At 35.2% G+C, this 19,814-nt stretch overlaps 1 protein-coding gene across 1 annotated transcript in view; it reads right to left on the bottom strand.

Moving 5' to 3' along the window:
- CUL5 (cullin 5) overlaps positions 1 to 19,814 on the bottom strand; it is an 82,720-nt gene that overhangs the window by 50,028 nt on the left and 12,878 nt on the right. The window contains exons 2-3 of the mRNA XM_039883161.1: positions 14,018 to 14,127; positions 1,756 to 1,855 (exon numbers count right to left, since the gene is read on the bottom strand). Of these exons, the coding sequence (XP_039739095.1) occupies positions 1,756 to 1,855; positions 14,018 to 14,127 (210 nt within the window). The remainder of the gene's footprint in view (positions 1 to 1,755; positions 1,856 to 14,017; positions 14,128 to 19,814) is intronic.

Below are 19,814 nucleotides of genomic sequence, written 5' to 3'. Positions count from 1 at the left end.
TAATTTTTTAAAAACATGGTGGAGCCTGTTTCTCCACCACCGCAGTTTGGGCTGGTCCTGTGACTTGCTTTGACCAACAGAATGCAGCTTATGTGATACTGTGAGATTTCTGAGACAATACTGGAAAGGTTGGGGACCACTGTTGTAGACCCACTTCTCATTCTTTAAGAATGAGAAGCCACATGAGAGGAGAGAAGTCAAGATGGAAGCTAGCAGCAAACACCAAGTATGTGAGAAAAGCTCTCATGGGCCATCCAGTCCTTGCACTTCACCGCTGCCACATTAGTAAGCTTAGGAGAAATCATGTAAGCCTATCTCAAATTACTAAACCACAGAATTATGAGCAAGTAAAAGCAATGTTAATCTAAAAAAAAAATTTAAATATCCTAATAACTTCCCAAGTGCAGTATATTTTTACTTTCCTTTTTATAGCCATTTTAAATAATGCTATAATAAACATTTTAATGCATACTGTCTTTCCTGTTTGGGAGATTTGGCCTTTTCTAACGAGATAAGCTCAATTAGTCTAATAATTGACTAGTAAAATAACTCACAAAGCTAGATTTTCTTAAATGTTTAAAAATCTTTTAACATCATATACCTGTGTCTGGCACTGCTATTCCTATAATTTAACTGCTCTGAATTAGTGGCATGAAATCCCATCCTCAAGTTCTTACTGAGGTCTACATTCCAAACTTCACTGGGTCATGTTACACTGAAACTCTTAACATATTTTGTTTTCTAGTGTGAAGTATATTTTTTACCGTTTGTTAACAATACCTAAGATGATTCTTTATGAGCTCATTTCCAGAAACTGAAGAATAAACCTCTACCAATTTGAAATACATAATTTATCTTCACCAAAAGTCATGGACAGATAAGCTGATATGATTTCCACTACAAGTGGAAACTGCACTCCTAAATCAGTTTTGTAAAAATACAGTTTCGATTAAATTTTGACACTGAAACATTTAATTTTTCTAAATAAATCTGAAAAATGATTTATTTTCTTTAAAATATAATTTCCTCTAAAACAATATTTTTTGAAATTATTAAAATGGCAGAAATAATGGTGTTAGCAATAAAGCCTTTTATTTCATAACTATAATACCCAATATAACATTATTCTTATTTCATCATGGTAGTGGTCAAACATTAGCAGAATTAAATATTTACCGATCACATACTAAATTTCAGTATCTTCCTTTAAGTCACATATAGAGAAAACTTATTTTCAATTTCCAACTGCTAAGCAGCTATTAGTTTTTAACAAGATTTCTAACAGACAACTTTCACTAATGTATAAGACATTGACATAAAATTTCAACTAAGGAATAAGAAATTCTAGCTCTCTAGTTTTCAAACTTCATTCTTTAGAAAGGGAAATAATCTTATGTCCTTCGGCTCTTCTTCAAAGTGGTAAGGTATATATTAATGATGTCAGAATTGATTTGAAATTATACTTTATTTCTGCATATGCCAAAAAATAACAGTGGTGGGGATGTCAAAAGAACATATAAAAATCTTAATTTTTTTATGCTATCTTTTAATTGCGGATAATAACGTACTCTCTTGAAAGAAACGTCACTAGGGGAGACAACAAACAATCATTTCATTAAAAAAAATTTGTTTAACAAATATGTCAAAAGACAATGTGATATTTAAAATTACTTCAAGAAGTCTTACATTCAAAATAAAAAAAACATAATATTCTTTGAGTAAAGTCTTAAAATAATATAAAGATGCAGAACTTACTGCCTGTGCTTGCTTAATGAATTCAAGAATATCTTCTTTTAAAGCTTGATGAATTTTTGCTGGGCCTTTATCATCCCAAAGACAAACTGCATGCACATCTCTGTAAAAATAAAGCAGATAAATGAACATTCACACTGGAACAAGAACAAAAACAAAACTTGTATTAAGTTCTATTTTAATATGGTTTCCATGAACCATGCTACTAGACCAACCTAAGGGTGCCTGAATCCATTCATATGAACCAAGCATTCTTTCTATGTCACATATACATTTGTTTATATTTTAATTTCTTTATCATTGTTTACTTTAAATCTCTGCTACTTATTGCATAAAATATTTTGTTATAAAAGTATACTATTTCCTAATCCCACCCCCCAAAATGAACTATTAATATTTTCTTGTGTAAAGTGTAAATCCTTTTAATTCTTTAACACAATAAACTATTGTTTTTTAAAAATTAAGTAATTTAAATCCTGTTAGAGAATCTTCTAGCTTCCCCCTGCCCCTCCACAACCCCCTACATTCATTACATTTACACATCAATTACAACTGTCTCCTTTATTTAAAAAAACAACAAAAGCTCTCATAGACTGGCATACAAAAGCCCTGAACTTACAAAACTGACATATTTTACTCAAAAGTCATTTATTATAGAAATATATTTAATTATAATAAATGTTCACAAAGTTAATTTCTTAATTACCAAGTTGTAGGACAGGGAAACATAACAAAAGGAGAGTCTTATATTGAGGATTGTTTTGTCCAAAAAATGTCCCACAGTGACTCATTCAGTACCCTAAAGGACACCTGCTATAAAAAAAATGTCAAAGAAACCTAAATAAAACATCTTCAAATTTATAACGTAACAATGGCCAAATAGCTTGATTTATATTCAGATTCTTAGGGACATTATTATAACCCAAAGTTTTGTCTGCATATTAATTTGAACTTTCTTTTGTCATTTGTTAAATTCAGCTTAATAGTGGTATCTGGTCCAGTGCCTAGGATGCAGTAAGCACACAAATATTTGTTAAATAACAATATAATAGGTAACATCTGTTTACTATATGCCAAATTCTATTCTAAGCTGTTTTAACTCATTTAACTTTCACAGCAACTCTGAAGGAGTACTATTTTTATTTCCATGTGGAAACTGAGGCGAAGAAAGGTTAAGTAATATTCACAAGATTACGGAGCTAGTAAATGGTGGAACCAGGCAATTCGGCTCCAGAGCCCACACTAAACCATTCTCCAAAATTTATTTCTGCACTTTTCCAATCCACCCACCAAACAGTAGCCAAAGTGATCTCCATAAAACTCAAAAGTCATATCATATTGCTTCTATATTTAAATCTTCCAATGGTTTTCCATTGCTCTTTGAATAAAGTACCAAATAACCATTAACTGACCCCTATAATACCTTTGCAATCTCACCTCATGATTAAAGGAATCTAGAGTCTAAAAGAAGAAACTGATATAAAAATAGACTGATTATAATTCATCGTAGATGTTTACAACTACTACTATTAATATAAACACAAGATGGTTTTGGAACCCAAGGAGAAAGTGAGGGTAGAAATGAGAGAGGTAAATAGGAAAAGGGAAGGCTCCGTGAAAGAGCTGATTCCTGAGCTTAATCTCAAAGAACAAATAGGAGTTTACCAGGCAAAGGTGTAAGAAGTTGGGGTAAGATATTTTATGAAGAAGTAACAATATGAGTAAAGAACTATGGATCACTAGGTGTTTGCAGTGAACTGTACACAAATCAATATGGTTGGCATGTGAAGTGGGGAGTGATAAGCAAAAAATTGGGCAAACTAATCCTTTATCCTCTATTTTCAATCACAGTCCTACTGTATATATCACCTAAATGTCTCTCCAATTTGGACACTTCCTACCATCACCACTACCATAATCAAAATCACCATCATCTTAGTTTATTATAACAAAAACTAACAGGAACTGACTGCTTACTATGTTGCCATGCACTTTACATATATTGACTCATGTCTTAAGTTTATATTTTCCCCAGAAGCAGATGGGATTAGACGTGCAAGAGATTTATTGAGGGAAATGTCCCTCAAAAGAACAACCTTAATATCCCTACCATACTCAAACTACTGCTGGGTACATGTTGGAAGGGCTCAAATATGACTTGTGTCTCCTAAGACAAGACGGACTGGATATGGGGATGGGCAGCTCCAAAACGATCTTACCTAAGAAAGAAACTTGATATTGGTTTATTAGTACATCTTCTCTAGCTCTCTTTTCTCAACCTCCTGATATTCCCATGTGGTGTTATATCAGGAAAGAATGCCCTCAATACGCTCTTTCTTATTCAAAACAATACTACTCACACAATAGAACAAGTCGAGTCTCCTGGTCATTTTCATACACATTTTGAGGAACGTATTATAATATACTTGAAGAATGTATTATAGCGCCCTTAAAGCCCTCTATGTTCCACTCCCTAATCTTACCCTCTTCCATTCCACCCTAGATGTAACCAAGCCTGAATTTTTTTTTCAAGTTTTACAATATACTATGAGGATTTCTGAACTTTAGAGAAATTTTACCGAATAGTAATTTTTTCAAATAATTTTTTTGTTCAACATTGCTTCTGACATTTACTCATTTATATGTGGTCTAGTTCATGTACTTTAACTGTGCATGTAGGTCTAGTTCACGTACTTTATTTGTTATACCAAATGGCACTTCAAGATAAAAGGGAAGGAGTAATAGTGAGCAATATAATACATGAAATTAAGTCTGCAGAAGTAAGAATACATTCTGTTGGAATATATAACCAAAGTGATTTTAAAAAGGGACATGCCGTAAGGAAAATTTTTTAAATACCTAACTATATTAGAAAAATCAGGGAATTGGGGAGCGGGAGAATGACAAAGCAAAAGCTTTTCAAAGATTTCAAGGGGATAGAAAGAAGGGATGGGAGATGCAAGAGCTAAGAAGTATTCCAAAGGTTTCAACTTCTCTGGGTAAAATGGAAGTAAAAGGCAAATAGCGTGACCTTGGTATAAAAAAATAGATATTTTGCTTTTAATTAATAGTAATACCATAATGCCTTTGACTGAGAGTAAGAAACCACTAATGAAAATGAACTTTCAAATTAACAAAAATAAGTAAAAGGAAAAATGAGGAAAAAATAGTGTCTAATAAGTGATAAATTTATAAAAGCAGGAAAAACGAAAAATCAGTTATAACATTAAACCTTAGCTGAATAAATTATTCCATGAGAAGACAGTATGGCTTTCAAAAGGACAAATACTATGATTCCACTTACATGGGATACCTAGAATAGGCAAATTTATAGACAAAAAGTAGAATGGAAGATACCAGGGGATGGGGGCAAGGGGTAAGGAGAATTTCTGTTGAATAGGTATAGAGCTGTTTGGGATAACTAAGTTCTGAAAATGGATAATGCCGATGTTTGCACAACACTATGAATGTACTCAATTGCCACTGAATCGTATACTTTAAAATGGCTAAAATAGTAATTAGTGTAATGTATGCTTTACAAAAAAAGTTTTTTAAAACTAGTGTCTCTTAAGAAATACTAGGGAAACACAAACCAAAAGAAAACAAGGTAGATACATTAATGTCATCCAAAGAGGAATTTATGATTAAAAGAACTAGAGAGAAGGAACATTATATAATGATAAAAAGCATTATTTATGAAGATATGTCCATCTATTTACACCAGAAAATATATATATCAAAATGTAGAACAAAAATAATTAGATATGCAAGAACTTGATACATACAAATGCACTGGAATACTTTAAACACCCTTACATTAGTTAGGATGCACTCAGCTGAAAACAGAATTAAACTCAATTAACGGTGGCTTATATTTATTACTAGGTTCTTTTTCTTATATAAAAGAAATCTAGAGCTAGAGAATTGCTGGTGTTTGTTCAGAGACTCACCAGGATCTTTCTTTCTCCACTGTCATCTTAGCATGTCAAAAGAGTCAGGGGAGGATAGTGCCAGGTACATTAGTTTAACTCATCTGGAAAGCAAAGACTTTCCTAGAAGTCCTTCTCCTATAGACCTATTTTCCGAAATTGTGTCACATGGCTACCCTAGCACAAGGGAAGCCAAAAAAGTGAATATTAAATGATCCAACCTCTACAGTGGAAGACACACAAGGCAGAGAGAACTGGGAATGAGTATGGCTTAGCTAATCAACAGTGTCTATCACAAAATCTTCCCATATTTGAAAATCTAGAAGAAAAAAAATTAAAAACATAGAAGAATTTAAAAATACAATCAGTAGATATGAGTAAAGATTCTTGCAACTCAAAACGATAATTTTTTTCCTAAAAGCTCATGCATACAAAAATTTTAAAAGATATTTTTATAGGCTATTTCTCTGATCACAATCCATAAATTAAAAAGTGACAAAAACTTCACTACTTAGAAGCTAAATTCCTAGATAATACATGGATTAAAGAAAACAAAAAAAATTTACTAACAATGAACAAAGTAATAAAAAGAAAAACACTTTATACCACAAAACCTATAATGATAAAAACAGTATTAAGAAAAAGAATGCATAACCTTGAATGCTTTTAAAGGATAAAAATAATAAATTAAGAATTCAATAAAAGAACTAAGAAACTGGAAAAAATAAATCAAAGAAACCAGAAAAGACAATAAAGAAGCAAATTATAATTTGATAATGAACAAAAATGGAATGTTATTCTTTCCAAAGAACTAATTTTTGCCTTTTTTCTTTTCTTCATTGCATAGTTATTTTGTATTTCATTAATTTTGGCTTTTGTCTTTCCTTCTACTTTCTTTAGGTTTAATTTGCTGAAGTTTTTTCCTCATTTCTTAAAATGAAAAATTAGCTCAATGACTGTTAGCCTTTTTTTCCATTTACAGGCATTTTAGGCTATAAACTCTTTCCACTTAAGAATGGCTTAGGTGGAGCCAAGAAGTTCTTATAGGATGTATCATATCAAAGTGATTATTTGGTTCCAGGAAAAAAACCTATAAAACAGATCAACTCCTTAAGAGCCAGATAAAATACTATTAGGGAAGAAAAATGGAATATAACCACATATACAAGATAAGTTTCGATTTTCATTTCATTTCCTTTTTTTTTTTTTTTTTTTGTGATTTCTCTAGTTAGCTTTTGAATTTTAGATTCAAGATTGTTTTTTATAACCCGAAATGATTGTTTGAGGATACTAAATTCAGTTTGGAGTGTTGCATTTGTGTTCTGCTTTGTAGTTGGTTTCTATGGAACAATTTTTATAAGCTAAAATGCTTTGATTTGTATTTTGTATTTTTGGATGATGTCTGCTTTTTTTCTATTTATATTCATTTTATGGTTAGGATTTCCAGTTTAAGAGCACCTCTTTCTGTTAGTTTAATAAAACTCAATCTGTTTGACAGCTGAAGTTGGTAGTGGTAGAGGAAAGGATGCCTGTTCCATTTCTGCAGATCCTTACATCCTCTACATCTTTACCTGTCTGAAAATGTCCATTTTACCTTAAACTTGATTAAAAACTTGACTAGGTATAGAATACTAGTTTCAAAATAATGTCCCTTTGAATATTTTCCATCAACCTCCTGCATCCCAAATGGCTAATAAAGAGAATAGGGACAGTCTGTTTTGTTTGAAAGGTAACTTTTTTCTTCTCTGGAATTAGGATTATTTTCTTTATCCTTGAATTCTGAAAGTCCTTAAGGTCATGTCTAGGCATGTTTTTTTGTTAGCACTTTCAATATGAAGCGTTATAGAATGGGTACGAAGGGACAAGAGTTTTCAGCCCTGGGAAATTTTCTTCTTAAACTTTTAGACTATATCTCTCCACTACTATTTCTGTTCTCTCCTTCTGGAACTCTTTTTAAGTAGAAGTTAACCAATTCTAGGTCTGTCCTCCATACTCTTTTTATTTAATTTTCCATACTCTGCTCTACATTCAGTGAGAACTTTTTGATTTTATTTTTCAAATTATTAATTTGGTCTTTTATTATTTAGCTTTTATTTTTTATTTCAAAGATCTCTTCTTTATTTTGACTATTTCATTTTTCAAAGTAATCTCTTGCATAATGATATAAACTAGAATTTGAGGATTTTTCTAAACGTTGCGTCCTCTAACTCTGATGTACAGTCTCTAAGATGGCCCACAATGATCTCTATCTCCTGGTGGTATTTATACCTGTGCACAGTTTCCTCCTATACCGTAGAAGCATTTGTCTGTATGATTAATAGCATATGACAGAAGTGACGACTTATTACTTCCAAAATTATGTTACAAAACATCATGACTTCTATCTTGGGAGCACGCTCACTCTGGGAAAAATGAGCTGCCACACCGCAAATGGCTTTATGGAGAGTTCCACAGGGTGAGGAACTGAGAAGCTAGTGAAGAACTGAGACCTGCCAACAATCATGTGAGTAAGCATGGAGATCATTCAGTCCTAGTTGAATACAGGACCAAATCTTTTGCAGAGAGCATGACTGTGACCTCATGAGACCCTGAGCCTGAACTATCCAATTAAGCTGCTATTAACTTCCTGATCCTCGGAAACTGTAAGATAATGTTTGTCGTTTTTTAGCTGATAAGTTTCAGAGCAATTTGTTTGGCAGCAATAGCTAACTAACACACAGAGAAAACAACAAAGAAGGTAGGGAAATGGAGAACTATTGTAATCATTCAGGTGAGACAGAGAGGAAAAAGACAACTGGAATAGAAAGATGTTCAAGAGATATTTAATAAAAATCTATGCAACTAAGAAATTGACTCAATATGGAAGTAAAAAATCACAGGAGGTTCATGGTAGCTGCCAGATTTTTAGCTTGAGACTATGAATAACAGATTTTTATGATTCAAAATATGGAGTACATATGGAACTTAAGAGACAGATATATGCAGGAAACAAAAGATCTCATAGGTTTGGACGTTCGAGTCAGAAAAATAACCTGAATTGCTTATACAGAAGTGAGAACTCGGGTATAAGAAAAGGAAAAATATGGACCCCTGAAGGAAATCAACATTTAACTGGCATACAGGATGAGTCAGCTAAGATGACTGAGATGAGGCAGAAAAAAAGAAAAAAAAAAAAGTGGTATCATAAAAATCAGCTTAGGAACAAGAAAAATATCTTTTTAGAAATTATTTATAATAGAAAGGAATTTTCTTTAAAGTCTCACAAGTTGAAAATAATTATTCAATTCTGGCTTCTATTTCACACACCAGAGTCAAACCAAACATGTATTTAAAGCAGCCAGTCTCAACTGAGGGAGTTACTGCCCCATCAGGACATTTGGAAACACGTGAGAGATTTTTTTTTTGTTTCAACAATGAGAGGTGGGTAGGGAGTATCCACTACTAGACTTTATGAGGATGAAGGCCAGAGGTGATAAACATCCCGCCATGCAAGGTTTTTTATAACTACCCCAAATGCACTGAGAAACCATGACACAGGTTATGAGAAAAGTGAAGCATATAGCTGGCCAATGTAGTTTAATGTCAGTACATTATTTTAGTACCTCAGGTTTAGATATAAGCAATCTAAATGTTATTAATATGGTTAAATAGGCTAAAATTTGGAAAGGTTTCAATTAATATAGGTCTTCCAATTTTGGTGACAGCATACATGGTAAGACATACAGGAATCCTTTAACCTAAAAGGACCACATATTGAGCAACCTTGAGTAAGTCCAAGAAAATCAAGGAGTTTTGAAAATGAGATGCTGAGGCCACTAATTGTAGCAAGTACAAGGTTATTGACTATTTCTACTTGGAAGGATACCTTATGCAAGGAAAACCACCATACTATGTTCCTGTTCTCAGTCAGGAGTGCACAGAAAATAAGTATTATTCTAGATGATAAATATTATCAACACAAATTGGCAAAAATAAAACAAAAAACAAAACAAAAAAACCCTTGCCACATTCAACATATTATTCATAAAAGTTTAAATAATTTAAGAAAAATACATGTATACATAAATGCTATGAAGTTTCAAAAGGTCTCAGCTGTTTCTCATTGAATTCTAATTTCTCAAAAGGCAGATTCATGGATATAAGTTAATATTATGCAACAAGTTCTACATTATTAGACTATTTTCTTATATGATAAAGAGAAAAAATGAGCACAACGGCTTAACATGTATAGATTATTCAATCACACATCTACAACTCACAGTATTTCACCGGTACACACACACACAAATTATAGCAGGTCTGAGACAGCTGTCCTTAGGAAGACATGGTTGCAAGGCTTGTGCTTGGCTGGCATCTAGGAGCTTAGATTTTGGGAGAGCCCTCACCATTTCCTGATTAAGAATGGTTCACTGTGCCTAAACCTTTTATGTAAAAAAAATAAGATTTATGTTGAACACTTGCTTTTTGTCTAGGACTCTGGAATTTTGGTTCATGTCAGGTAGAGGCTGACTATGTGACCAGCTCCCTGGGCACTGAGTCTTTATTGAGCTCCCCCAGCAGACAGCATTTTACATGTGCTGTCACAATTCCTTACTGGAGGAATTAAGTGTATCCTGTGTATCCACTGGGGGAGGATACTTGGAAACTTGTACTTGATTTCCCCTGGACTTTGCCACACGCACCTATGTGGCATTTTGTTTTGTATCCCTCACTGTAATAAAACATGGCCATGAATATACCTATATGCTGAGTCCTGTGAGTCTGCCTAGCAATCAGTGAACCTGGTGTGGTCTTGAGACTGCCGATATGGTTGGTGTCACAAGTGGGATTCACTAGAACAACTCTGACTCACTGAAGCATGGTAAAAGGATTGTTTGGGAAAAGGGAAGGATGAAGTGGCAAGACCACAAACCTTTGCTGCCTGGGTGGCTATGAAACAGCAGCTGAGTTGGTATCTGTTGTGAAAGCTATCTATGAAATTTTAAAATGACAGATCTAACCCAAGGAGAGTTGGCTCACTCAATTCCCTGGCTGCTTTTGGCCATACTGACTAAAGTGAGAGGAGAAAAAGCACAGGCTGGGTGATACTTTTGGTTTTTGTTCTCACCTCCAAGTAGGAAGAGAAAAGCCTCAAAAGTTCTCAAAGGCAAGCTTTGGATGGACCAAAAATGTTAACTGTGTTGCTCTCTCCTTCAAGCATGAGGAAATAATAGTTAAATTAGATCCCAGAGCTGGAGAAAGCTTTAGATAAACCAAGGGAGAGGAAACCACTCCAGCTGTTTCTAACTGCTGCTAACTTCAGTCTAACTGCTGCTGCATCAACCCCTCTGTACCCCTTGCATTCCAGTCAGGGTCTCTCAGCAACTGCAATGGCTAATGTTATAAATACTGAATTTTACTGCCAGGATTTAAATAAATTTGTAATAATGAGAGGTTTAAAAGATGGCTTTGTATGTTATGGCTATCACATTTGGATATATGATAAACATATAAAACAGTATATGCTTAGACTTTCATAAATGCGAGAGGAATCATATCAGTCAGGAAAGCTGGAAAATAAAAGTTAATGAGACACATCTTCCTTGCTTTTTACCGCTGGTGAGGAGATTGGAATTTAAATGGTTTAAGTATTAGAAACAGAATTAATCTCTGTAATGGATGATATTTACTATTATTTTTACCTATTGGTGTCTCTGAGAAAAGGGAGACAAGATGAAAACAAAGGAAATCTGCAGAAGGCATGACACTTTTGTTTTAAAAAGTAGTTTTTAGTTGCTACTAAGCTCTTTTGAAATCAGATGTCTGACCCTTAGAGGCTGATGATCTTCCAGCCCAATGTGCATATTTTTGAGTGGATTAATTTAGACTTTAAGACAACATGAAATGAGCTTAGAAGAGTCTTGATCATCAACTTGGACCTGGAATTGACTGTCTGTTATGCCATATCATAGCTTTGCTGATGCTGAAGAAAAGTCACTGGCTTTTTTGGAATCCTGAATTCATAGATCCTAATTGGTTGGATCTGACTCTAGGCTGAAACTATATTGTCTGATACTGGGCTGTTTAAAATAAATCTCAACACAAGTTGTACCGAACTAAGGCAGGCACGTGCTCGATGAACAAGACTTTGACTTGAGGACTGCGTAAGATTTAAGACACTCTCTGTGAAGCCATAAACTGAGAACATCATGCCTTCTGGTTGGATCATCTGAATCACTTGCAGATACCCACAGAAAAAGGGCTTAATCTCTGATGGGGCCATCTGAAATCAAGCTACTGATTGGTTCTATATATCTGATAGAGAGACTAAGTACATTCTTGTGTTTACTGCCAAGATTCAAGTTGGGAGAGGGTACTATACTTACTCCTCACGGACTAGACTCTTGAACCCCTCTTATAAATGTCTCACTGCTATTGACCTGTATTCAGCTTTTTGAATTAGCTGCAGTTTTCCAACAATGTATTAATAACCTGATTCTATCTCCTATACCTTCACCTCTCCGAGCTTCCTTGTACACACACCTCAGTAAGGAAACCTGTTTATTAAACACAGCTGTCTTCAGAAAGAAACTGATCTTTTCTAGGTTGCTCACTAGATAAATGAGGACAAAAGGAGTGGGAGGTAACATAAACCTATTCATAAAATTTCTGAAAATTCGAGATTCCATCTTGACCAATTCCTAAATGTGATATGTCTTTCTACTTAAGTTGTACAAAAATATCTTTCTGTAAAAATGCTTTTGCTCCTCTTACAGGTCTGGATCATTGGGAAAAAATGAATAGTTTTCATTACTGAATTGGACATACTAATTTTATGACAGAAAAAACAAAACCCAGCACCAGGAGAGGAAGACATTAATTTTTGTTTTTCAGAACTATTCTTGAAAGCTGTCTCTTCTTCCTGAAGAAAAACTCCTCTAGTGTAGGCTTTCCGTGCTTCTGTGAGTGCCCTGAATTCACACTGACTGCCGAGCTTCCAATCTAACAGTGCTCTGAGGCAGCACTTCCCAAAGAACACTTCTAAATCCACACTAAATCCACACTAGTTAGGCAAATGAACTGGCCTCATGGATAAATGAAACCATTTGGAACTGATTTCAGGCAGTCCAACTGAAATCAAGGCCTGAACTGAATTAACTGGACTAAATTGGGAACTCTAGAGCAAAAGGACCCAGGGGAAGTGGGACACACTGGGGGCCTTGTTAATCTATACTGCCTAATGTATGTCTTGCTTGGGATACCCTAACGATTGTAAATTCTTTGTTTCCTGGGGTACCATGTGAACCCTGACTATCATGAAACTGTTTCAACCCTCAAAAGCTCTCAGGTCTGCTTCAACTTATGGGCCAGAGTTATACTTTGCCTGAGTTGATACCTCGGGACATGTAAAAAAGATCTATATAAAAAGTGAAAGAGAAAGTCATCTAGTTTTCTAAGATAAACCTCATGGTGTATAGGATATATTTTAATCAGCTAAAACCAAGACCTCTAAAAGGTGTAACTGCAATCAATACAACAAGCTGGTCTTGCCTTGCTGTGTGGAGTCTTACTGATAACAGTTTTGCTGTAAAGTCATTTGGCCAAAAGCCAAGAGTTAACATAGCAGACCTGAGGCTGTATTCTTAAGAAAAGCCTTCTTAGCTTTGGCTGGCCTCTGAGAACTTGAATGGTCACCAGTTCCCTACACTGACATAAAACTTACCTGAAATGTTAAGAATGGCTCACTGTGCCTAAATTGTTCGTATAAACATGGTTGACAATGAACACTTGCTCTCGTTTTCTAAGGGTCTGGAATCCTGGTTCATGTCAGGCAGAGGCTGCCAGCCCCCAATGAAAACCCTGGGTACTTAGTCTCCAGTGAGCTTCCCAAGTAGACAACATATCACACATGTTGTCAATCTTGTTGCTGGGGAAATTAAGTGTGTTTTGTGTGACTCCACAGGGAGAGTACTCTGGGCAACTTGTACCTGTTTTTTCTTAGACTTCACCCCATTTGCCTTCTTCCCTTTGCTGATTTTGCTTTGTATCATTATCATGGCTATCAGTATGATATGTTCGATCCTAAGAGTCCTCCTAGCAAATCACTGAACCTAGGGGTGGTCAACTAGTAATAATTTTACTAGTTTTGCTTTGTATCATTATCATGGCTATCAGTATGATTATGTTCGATCCTAAGAGTCCTCCTAGCAAATCACTGAACCTAGGGGTGGTCAACTAGTAATAATTTTAAACAGGTAAACAGACCAATCCAGAGTAAACATTTCATTTGGTTATAGAAATGCATTACCAAAATTTCCTTTATGTTAGCAAAAAGTTTGAATTAATGAATTACTTACGAAAACAGATCAAACCACTGCTGTTTTGTAACAGATTCCTGGCGTAAAAGCTTCAAAACAATTGGACGCATGAAATCCCACTTGTCTTCAAACTGAAGAGAACCTTTATTCTTTAATAAAAAAAAAGGATAAACAGTAGTTTAATTTAAATGCAGTTAAAACAAGCATGTTATTTTTAAGAGATAGCTAGAGAAATGTAAAAGAATCAGTTTTCCATAATGGAATCACTATAAATTTAATTTGGTAGCAAGGAATCACAGGAAGACAACCATAAAATAGAAAAGCCATTGTACAAAAGTGTATATAGTAAATAATTCAGTCTGGTCCAAAGAGGTGGTCTGGCCTTTGCCCTTGGCTTCTAGTAGATAATCGCTGGGCCCTTGGAATGTTATGTCATTATTTGCCTGGGGACCTCGGGTCATACTGGATAATCTAACAATGTGATTTAGGAAGAGGACTAGTCATACACATATAGTCTTAAAGTGGGGGCTAGGCAATCCAGAAACACCAACAATGCGACTTAGGGTGGAGACTTTGGATCAGCCAACCTGGAGACTGAGATTACCCATGTGAGCAATCAATCACACCCACATGATGAAGCCCCAATAAAAATTCTTGATGCCAAAAGTTAGGTGAGCTTCCCTGGCTAGCAGTACTCCATATGCACTGTCACATACTGAGGAAGGAGTGAAATGTGACCTGACTACATGGGAGAGGACAAGGGAAGTTCTGTGTTTGAAACCCTCCCGGACTCTGCCCTTTATGTCTCTTCCTTTGGCTGATCTTAATCTGTATCCTTTCTCTGTAATAAAATGTAACCCTGAGTAGAAAAGCTTTCAGTAAGATCTGAGTCTTTCTAATGAATTTTGGAACCTCAAGCTGGTTTTGGGAGCCTCCCAAACATGCAGCTGGTGTCAGAAGTAAGGGTGGTCTTGTGTGTGGAGATAGTACCCTCTGATTTTATAGCTGTCCTAAACTCCACACAAAAAGTGTACTGAAAATCTATATAAACTCTGAAAAACAAGACCAAAAAAAACCCCCAAAAACCCACAGAAAGATACCTATCTCATTTTATAATGCTAATAAAACCCTGATACCAAATTGGTGATAAAAGAACAAGAAATGGAAACTCTAGACCAATTTAACTAGAGAACAGAAATGCAAAAATCTTAAATAAATATTAATAAATTAAACAGGCGGCATATCAACAGAATACTTCATAATCATGTGTGGTTAAACTCAGGAATGTGAAAGTCGTTCAATATTAGAAATAAAATCAATTCATTACATTACTAAAAAGAGAAAAAGGGAAACTCCATATATTAGTCATTTGTACTGTTCCTTTTCGAATTAAGTATTGGCCATGTAACTTGCTTTTGCCGGTATCAATAGATTTCAGCAAAAATCATTAATTTTCTAAGATACCAGCACCACACACCCTTACGAAACCCATTGTTTTTACTATACAATTGTTGAAGATGTTGCTCACTTGTATCAAATAATGTTCATATACTGACTATGCAGAATATGTGAACTCCCTGAAATTATAACCCAGAAGCAGTTTCTAAATATATGATCTGACATGAACCTATATTAGAATCATCTAGGATGGTGGTTACACATATAGATTTCTAGAACCTACCTTAGACTTGCTGGATCAGAAGCTCTTGAGGCTGAGTTTAGAATCTGCATGTTTAGCAAATTCATGATAAAATTACATTAAAATGTTAGGACCCCTTCCCTCCAATGAAGAACCACTAACATTAAACTCTTGTGAGAGAAAGTGATGCTTCTTACACGTCTACAAATACAGCTGATCCTAAAAGCTATTGTACTGTCTTGCCCCAGGTATCTACTTTTATCACAGTATTCTTATTACAAGAACCCACAAAAGATATTCACTCAAAATTTAGTACCAGGATTAGCTGCGCTTCTTCCCTGAAAAACTAGTTTATTTTTACCTTATGGACATATTAATGTTATCTAATTAAAAATTCAGTCAGATTTGTGATCCTATGGCATACACTTTGTGTACTAACCTTTTTCTACTGTTATTTTCCTATAACCCTCATTTCTTCATTTATTCTTCCCTCTAAGAAAATGGTGTACAAACTAACAAGTATCAAAGAACCATAGAAAGAATACACACATCTTTTCTTGACTATGACAGACTCATAATTCCCTCTTAATAAGAGAATACTTTATCATGTCAATTAAGTCTATTTCCATAAGCAATTTTGACAATTTATAAAATTAAATGTACCATAAATCCATCAATTAAAAATCAAAAAGGTAAAGAGGACTAAAAGGGTATTCAAGATAAATTAAATACTGGTTAGGCTCTGAAATGTATCATATATGGCAAAATAATAGGAAACATATTTTCATTTTCCTATTTGATGAAAACATCCAAGAGTCAATACAGAAACATTTTCCCCAATACCCAATTAAAAGAGGAGTTTAAAAATTGAATGTTTTCTGTTAAGCTTTTATAATAGATTCCAAATTTGATACTCAAGCAATTCTTTGACTTATTCTGTTAAACTGAAGAGCATATCCTTAAAAGTCATAACTAAGCAGCACCGAACCTGTTCTCTACAAAACAGAATGCCTAAGTGAAGGGACCTTCAAATTATGAACCATGATTTACAAATGTTTCCAATGGCTAACTTAAGGCTGCTTTAAGTTTTTCATTATTACTCTTACTAATTGCTAGTATAGTAAGTCTAGGATTATCTCACACGTGGGCTCTTTCAGACCAAGAGGATTTCAACATTTACCATCCCCCTGCCCCTTTATTATTCACTCCTTACATCACAACTAATTCCCTTACAGGTACTCTTCTCAAAAACACAAATGGGCCATGGGGAAGCCAATGGGGAGTTGGCCATGGAAGATATGTGGGGGAAGAATATTCCAGGCAGAGGAAGCAGCCATTGCAAGGTAGAACATAGAAGATGTACTCAAGGTAGAACAAAGTAAGGACAGAGGAAAGAGCAGATGAGATCAGAAAAACAAGAGGGCTGGATCATGTAAGGCCTTGAAGGCCACTATAAAGACTTTAGCTTCAATATAAGTGAGATGGGGAACCATTAAAAAATTCTGAGCAAGAAGTGACATTTAAAAATCTCCCTGATTGCTAGGTTGAGAATACATTACAAGGGGCAAGGGTTAGAGATGGGTAGGGTTTGGAGGCAAGGTGAGAGATGATAATGACTTCGACCAGGGTGGTAACAATGGAGTCAGTAAGTTGTAGATTTTATGTTTTAAAGGTGGCACTAACAGAATTTCCTCACAGTATGCATTTGAGAGAAAGAAATAAAGGATGATTCTAAGGCTTTTATCTGATAAAATTAATTCGTATATCAGGACCCACAAAATGGAGGCCACCCTTATGGCCAGTCCACATCACAAATCCAAACCTAAGTCAGGCTGCGCATACAGGAAACTGCTCCCTGTCAAGGGAACTTAACACCAATCACAACCTCCAACTCAGCTTTAGCTAGATAACCTTAATGGGGACAAAAAAAAAAAAAAGGACCTGCTTACATTATAAAGAAAGCCCTGACCTCCTAGCCATCCTTAGCCCTGTTTACACATTGCTTCTTCTGACATTCTATAAAACTCACTCTTGCTCAAAATCCCTCATTAAGAATGCTCCACTGCTTGTTAAGCACTATATTTCCCTAATCTATGGATTATTTTTCCTTTAATAAAAGTTTTGTGATTTGACATGTCCAAGTATGGCATTGCCATCAACTGGAATGGAAAAACTGCAGATGTAACAGGTTTAAAAAATGAAAGCTTAAGAATTTGGCTTTAGACATGTTACATTTGACACATTTAAACACATTTGAAGATGTTAAATAGGCAACTTGATAAGCAAATAGAGATTTAAAAGAAAGGTCTGATTAGGAAATAAAAATTTGTAAGTCATTAGAATACATGTGGGTTTTAAAAGATTACTGGAAGAGACCACTAAAGGAGTGAATATAAGTAGAGGAGAATATCCAGGCCTGAGTTTTTAGGTATCCAGCAATAAGAAATAGAAAAAAGAGTAAGAACTAAGAAAGAAGACAAAGCAACCAGAGATGGCAAGAGAATCAAGAGTATGGCATTCTGGAAACCGAGCGAATAAAGTGTATCAAGAAAGAGGGGGTTGATCAGCTTTAGCAAATGCAAGATAACTGAAATAACAACATTGAAGTCATTGAGATTTTTGCCAATATCAGTTTTTTATAGAGTGATAAGGACAAAAGACAGACTGGAGTAGAATTAAGAAAGAAAGGAAAAAAGTAGAGAAAGAACAGACAACTTGACAATTTTTGCTGTAAAAGGGAGCACAGAAATGGCATTGTAATTATTAGGGTGAGAGGGAGTTGATTTTTTTTTTTTACAATGTAATATGTTATGTTTGTATACTGATAGGCATGTTCCAAGATATAATATTGACGTATAGGAGAAAAAGGGAGAATACTGCTGTAGAATTTAAATTGCCCAGGGTGGGCAAGAGAGAATGGAATCTGATGCACTGGTGGAGAAATTGGCTATATGCTAAGAGAAGGCAAAGTATGTACATGCAGATGCTGGTAGGTAGGTAGATGTGCTATCATGCTGAGAAGTTCATTTTTTAAGTTCTCAGTGATGTGGAAATAAGAAAAATGCCTTGGAGAATGGAGGAGGAGGTGCAGGAATTTTGAGAGAAAAGATGGGAAGCAGACATCTAGGAAAGTGGAAAAATAAATGATTACAGAAGTGTAGTGTGACTGGGCTCAATTATAGTTTGTGGTCACATATCTAAAGTGAAAAGAGCATGAGGGCATTTTCTTCTGCAACATTTAACTACACAGGTGCTGGCACTAAAAGGTGAGGAGATAGATTTAACCAGGGTTGTGGTTTTCCCCAGTGAAACAAAAGAGGAGCAATGGAGTCAAAAGTGTATTTGAAGGAGTGATTATAATTATTGAACAGAGAATTTATGCTGGGTAAGGGAGAAAGAAAAGACGTCAGGATGATGAGAGTCCTGCTTTCAATCATGATGAAATAACAGGAGCCAGATTTCCCCACCTGCCTAAACAACTAGAAAGCCAAAGGGCAGTACTGGACAGTGCTTCCTGAGAAAAGGAAAACAAATGAGGTGAGCCCTACAAATGCCCAAGCATACTGCCTAGAGATTTCAGGCCTCAGCACAAGCAGGGGAAAATGAAATAGCCTGATGATTTTACTAATACTCGAAGACAGATTTCAGAGTTTGGGGATGCCAAAGCAATGAAAATTCGTGGCACCAGAGTATAAGAAAATAGGGAGCTACACAGAGAGGGAGCTCTGGAGATATATAGAGGGGTCCCCTTGAGTCTTTGTTTGAATATTGACTTAGACAAGTGTGTGAGAAAACTATCAGAGACTGGGAAAAGAATTATTAGACAGGAGTAGACAGCAATCACCAGAGCCCACACAAGGTGAGACTAGGAGTACTTCATGTTCTCACTAGCCAGAGTAGAAATGTTTCTTAATATGCCAGGAATTGGTAGAGTCCTCAGAAAGGTACAGCATCTATAGTGGAGACAAAGTAGCCCTACCCTGAATGTTGTTCTAGACTCACTCTAACAAAACTTAAAAGCAAGCTTCAAAATGTTCAAACTGATTACAATCAATTTAACTGTGTCAAAGCCAAATCCAAAAATATTTTAAAAATCCAGCCCCTAAAACATGAAACTCACAATGTCGGCAACCAATCAAAAATTACCAACCAGGCAAAGAAAGAAGATATAACCCACGAAGAGAAAAACCCATCAAC

The sequence above is a fragment of the Pteropus medius genome, unplaced genomic scaffold (assembly GCF_902729225.1).
Source record: "Pteropus medius unplaced genomic scaffold, Ma_sr-lr_union100, whole genome shotgun sequence".
Lineage (NCBI taxonomy): Eukaryota > Metazoa > Chordata > Mammalia > Chiroptera > Pteropodidae > Pteropus > Pteropus medius.
This window is presented reverse-complemented; position numbering and strand designations above follow the sequence as displayed.